This window comes from Scyliorhinus torazame, chromosome 4, assembly GCF_047496885.1.
Source record: "Scyliorhinus torazame isolate Kashiwa2021f chromosome 4, sScyTor2.1, whole genome shotgun sequence".
Classification (NCBI taxonomy): domain Eukaryota; kingdom Metazoa; phylum Chordata; class Chondrichthyes; order Carcharhiniformes; family Scyliorhinidae; genus Scyliorhinus; species Scyliorhinus torazame.
The window spans coordinates 80,838,721-80,843,975 of NC_092710.1; the positions used below are offsets into that span (position 1 = coordinate 80,838,721).

The window sequence follows — 5,255 nt, forward strand, 5'->3', positions numbered from 1 at the left end:
CATTAAAAAGCTGTGGGATTCTCACATGACCTTTAGGGAAGGAAATCTTCCGTCCTTCCCCGGTCTGGCCTACATGTGACTCCAGACCCACAGCAATGTGGGTGACTCTTAACTGTCTTATGAAATGACCCAGCGAGACACAGCTTTAATAAGGATAATGCGACTCCACAGTGAATGAAATAACAAACTTTGATTTATTTCCAAATACAATATATACACCTCCCTGTGGATCCCTACCAGGTCTCTCTGTGGTCAGTGCCTTACTGGTCGACCTTTTCTACAGTGCTAAATGGAGGACCCCACCCCTCAGCGAGGGAGCTCGTACTCTGTGGGAACCCCATAAGACCCGTGTGTGGATATTACAACAGCCATATTGACGCAGGCAAGTCATGGCCACCTTCTCAAGGGCCACTTCCCACAAAAGAAGAGAAGGGGGAGTTTCTCAAGTGGAACTTGATTGAAAGCCTTCCGGGGAGCGAGCAGAAATAGATTGTTCCCGATCCACCCGATCTGATTGCCTCCGTTAGAATATTGCCGAGCTGGTGGGACATCCAGAAGCGCTCCAAAGGCTGGAGAGTACTTGGGGAAGTCTCGAGGCAGTGACGGGGGTGGGTCAAAGGAGGTCTCTCTGTGCAGCATGTTGAAGGACATTCACCAGGTGAATTCCAGTCCAAATCTAGGGCTGATATCCACACACTCAGATCTACAGAATGGGGGGATTGGAGGGGCGGGGGATTGGAGGTGAGGGAGATTGGAGGGGAGGGGGATTGGAGGTGAAGGGGTTTGGAGGTGAGGGAGATTGGAGGGGAGGGGGTTTGGAGGTGAGGGAGATTGGAGGGGAGGGGGAGGATTGGAGGTGAGGGAGATTGGAGGTGAAGGGGTTTGGAGGTGAGGGAGATTGGAGGGGAGGGGGTTTGGAGGTGAGGGAGATTGGAGGGGAGGGAGATTGGAGGTGAGGGAGATTGGAGGGGAGAATGAAGGGATGGGGGATTGAAGGTGAGGGAGATTGGAGGGGAGGGAGATTGGAGGGGAGGGAGATTGGAGGGGAGGGAGGTTGGAGGTGAGGGAGATTGGAGGTGAGGGAGATTGGAGGGGAGGGGGGTTGGAGGGGAGGGAGATTGGAGGGGAGATTGAAGGGATGGTGGATTGGAGGTGAGGGAGGTTGGAGGGGAGGGAGGTTGGAGGGGAGGGAGGTTGGAGGTGAGGGAGGTTGGAGGGGAGGGAGGTTGGAGGGGAGGGAGGTTGGAGGGGAGATTGAAGGGATGGGGGATTGAAGGTGAGGGAGATTGGAGGGATGAGGGATTGGAGGGGATGGGGGTTGGAGGTGAGGCAGATTGGAAGTGAGATGGTTGGAGGTGAGGGAGATTGGAGGTGAGGGAGATTGGAGGTGAGGGAGATTGGAGGTGAGGGAGATTGGAGGTGAGGGAGATTGGAGGTGAGGGAGATTGGAGGTGAGGGAGATTGGAGGTGAGGGAGATTGGAGGGGATGGGGGTTGGAGGTGAGGGGGATTGGAAGTGAGATGGTTGGAAGTGAGATGGTTGGAGGTGAGGGAGATTGGAGGTGAGGGAGATTGGAGGTGAGGGAGATGGGAGGGGAGGGGGATTGGAGGGGAGGGGGGTTGGAGGGGAGGGAGATTGGAGGGGAGATTGAAGGGATGGGGGATTGGAGGTGAGGGAGATTGGAGGGGAGGGAGGTTGGAGGGGAGGGAGACTGGAGGGGAGATTGAAGGGATGGGGGATTGGAGGTGAGGGAGGTTGGAGGGGAGGGAGGTTGGAGGGGTGGGAGATTGGAGGGGAGATTGAAGGGATGGGGGATTGAAGGTGAGGGAGATTGGAGGGGAGGGAGGTTGGAGGGGAGGGAGGTTGGAGGGGAGGGAGGTTGGAGGGGAGGGAGGTTGGAGGGGAGGGAGGTTGGAGGGAGATTGAAGGGATGGGGGATTGGAGGGGAGGGAGATTGGAGGGATGGGGGATTGGAGGGGAGGGAGGTTGGAGGGGAGGGAGGTTGGAGGGGAGGGAGTTTGGAGGGGAGGGAGGTTGGAGGGGAGGGAGGTTGGAGGGGAGGGAGGTTGGAGGGGAGGGAGGTTGGAGGGGAGGGAGGTTGGAGGGGAGGGAGGTTGGAGGGATGGGGGTATTGGAGGGAGGGAGGTTGCAGGGAAGGGAGGTTGGAGGGGAGATTGAAGGGATGGGGGATTGGAGGGGAGCGAGGTTGGAGGGGAGGGAAGTTGGAGGGATGGGGGATTGGAGGGAGGGAGATTGGAGGGGAGGGAGATTGGAGGGGAGGGAGATTGGAGGGGAGGGAGATTGGAGGGGAGGGAGATTGGAGGGGAGGGAGATTGGAGGGGAGGGAGATTGGAGGGAGGGAGATTAGAGGGGAGGGAGATTGGAGGGGAGGAGATTGGAGGGATGGGGTGGGGATTGGAGGGGAGGGAGATTGGAGGGGAGGGAGGTTGGAGGGTGAGGGAGTTGGAGGGAGGGAGATTGGAGGGGAGGGATTGGAGGGTGATGGGGGAGTGGAGGTGGAGGGAGGTTGGAGGGGAGGGAGGTTGGAGGGGAGGGAGGTTGGAGGGGAGGGAGGTTGGAGGGGAGGGAGCTTGGAGGGGAGGGAGCTTGGAGGGGAGGGAGGTTGGAGGGGAGGGAGATTGGAGGGATGGGGGTATTGGAGGGAGGGAGGTTGCAGGGAGGGAGGTTGAGGAGGGGAGATTGAAGGGATGGGGGATTGGAGGGGAGGGAGGTTGGAGGGGAGGGAGGTTGGAGGGATGGGGGATTGGAGGGAGGGAGGTTGGAGGGGAGGGAGGTTGGAGGGGAGGGAGGTTGGAGGGGAGGGAGGTTGGAGGGATGGGGGATTGGAGGGGAGGGAGATTGGAGGGATGGGGGATTGAGGGGAGGGAGGTTGGAGCGGAGGGAGGTTGGGAGGGAGATTGGAGGTGAGGGAGATTGGAGGTGAGGGAGATTGGAGGTGAGGGAGATTGGGGGTGAGGAGGGTTGGAGGGGAGGGGGGTTGGAGGGGAGGGGAATGGAGGGGGATGAGATGGGGGATTGGAGGGGAGGGAGGATTGGAGGGGAGGGAGATTGGAGGGGAGGGAGGTTGGAGGGAGAGATTGGAGGGGAGATTGAAGGGATGGGAGGTTGGAGGTGAGGGAGGTTGGAGGGGAGGGAGGTTGGAGGGGTGGGGAGGTTGGAGGGGAGGGAGATTGGAGGGGAGGGAGGTTGGAGGGGAGGGAGGTTGGAGGGGAGGGAGGTTGGAGGGGTGGGAGGTTGGAGGGGAGGGAGATTGGAGGGATGGGGGTAATGGAGGGGAGGGAGGCTGCAGGGAAGGGAGGTTGGAGGGGAGATTGAAGGGATGGGGGATTGGAGGGGAGAGAGGTTGGAGGGGAGCGAGGTTGGAGGGGAGGGGAGGTTGGAGGGTTGGGGGATTGGAGGGGAGGGAGATTGGAGGGGAGGGAGATTGGAGGGGAGGGAGGTTGGAGGGGAGGGAGGTTAGAGGGGAGGGAGGTTGGAGGGGAGGGAGTTTGGAGGGGAGGGAGGTTGGAGGGGAGGGAGGTTGGAGGGGAGATTGAAGGGATGGGGGATTGGAGGGGAGCGAGGTTGGAGTGGAGGGAGGTTGGAGGGATGGGGGATTGGAGGGGAGGGAGGTTGCAGGGAAGGGAGGTTGGAGGGGAGATTGAAGGGATGGGGGATTGGAGGGGAGCGAGGTTGGAGTGGAGGGAGGTTGGAGGGATGGGGGATTGGAGGGGAGGGAGATTGGAGGGGAGGGAGATTTGAGGGGATGGAGATTGGAGGGGAGGGAGATTGGAGGGGAGGGAGATTGGAGGGAATGGAGGTTGGGGGTGAGGGAGATTGGAGGGGAGGGAGATTGGAGGGGATGGAGGTTGGAGGTGAGGGAGATTGGAGGGGTGGGGTATTGGAGGGGAGGGAGGTTGGAGGGGAGATTGGAGGGATGGGGTATGGGAAGGGAGGGAGGTTGGAGGGGAGGGAGGTTGGAGGGGAGGGAGGTTGGAGGGGAGGGAGTTTGGAGGGGAGGGAGTTTGGAGGGGAGGGAGGTTGGAGGGGAGGGAGGTTGGAGGGGAGGGAGGTTGGAGGGGAGGAAGATTGGAGGGATGTGGGTATTGGAGGGGAGGGAGGTTGGAGGGGAGATTGGAGGGATGGGATATGGGAGGGGAGGGAGGTTGGAGGGGAGGGAGGTTGGAGGGGAGGGAGGTTGGAGGGGAGGGAGGTTAGAGGGGAGGGAGGTTGGAGGGGAGGGAGTTTGGAGGGGAGGGAGGTTGGAGGGGAGGGAGGTTGGAGGGGAGATTGAAGGGATGGGGGATTGGAGGGGAGCGAGGTTGGAGTGGAGGGAGGTTGGAGGGATGGGGATTGGAGGGGAGGGAGGTTGCAGGGAAGGGAGGTTGAAGGGGATATTGAAGGGATGGGGGATTGGAGGGGAGCGAGGTTGGAGTGGAGGGAGGTTGGAGGGATGGGAGATTGGAGGGGAGGGAGATTGGAGGGGAGGGAGATTGGAGGGGATGGAGATTGGAGGGGAGGGAGATTGGAGGGAATGGAGGTTGGGGGTGAGGGAGATTGGAGGGGAGGGAGATTGGAGGGGAGGGAGATTGGAGGGGTGGGGTACTGGAGGGGAGGGAGGTTGGAGGGGAGATTGGAGGGATGGGGTATGGGAAGGGAGGGAGGTTGGAGGGGAGGGAGGTTGGAGGGGAGGGAGGTTGGAGGGGAGGGAGGTTGGAGGGGAGGGAGGTTGGAGGGGAGGGAGGTTGGAGGGGAGGGAGGTTGGAGGGGAGGAAGATTGGAGGGATGTGGGTATTGGAGGGGAGGGAGGCTGCAGGGAAGGGAGGTTGGAGGGGAGATTGAAGGGATGGGGGATTGGAGGGGAGGGAGGTTGGAGGGGAGGGAGGTTGGAGGGATGGGGGATTGGAGGGGAGGGAGATTGGAGGGGAGGGAGATTGGAGGGGAGGGAGATTGGAGGGAATGGAGATTGGAGGGAATGGAGGTTGGGGGTGAGGGAGATTGGAGGGGAGGGAGATTGGAGGGGATGGAGGTTGGAGGTGAGGGAGATTGGAGGGGAAGGAGATTGGAGGGGTGGGGTATTTGAGGGGAGGGAGGTTGGAGGGGAGATTGGAGGGATGGGGTATGGGAGGGGAGGGAGGTTGGAGGGGAGGGAGGTTGGAGGGGAGGGAGGTTGGAGGGGAGGGAGATTGGAGGGGAGGGAGATTGGAGGGGAGGGAGATTGGAGGGGAGGGAGATTGGAGGGGAGGGAGATTGGA

At 61.0% G+C, this 5,255-nt stretch overlaps 1 protein-coding gene across 1 annotated transcript in view; it reads left to right on the top strand.

The window, feature by feature from the left end:
* LOC140411408 (persulfide dioxygenase ETHE1, mitochondrial-like) overlaps positions 1-178 on the top strand; it is a 51,115-nt gene extending 50,937 nt beyond the window's left edge. The window contains exon 4 of the mRNA XM_072500517.1: positions 134-178. Within this exon, the coding sequence (XP_072356618.1) occupies positions 134-178 (45 nt within the window). The remainder of the gene's footprint in view (positions 1-133) is intronic.
* The last annotated feature ends 5,077 nt before the right edge of the window (positions 179-5,255 follow it).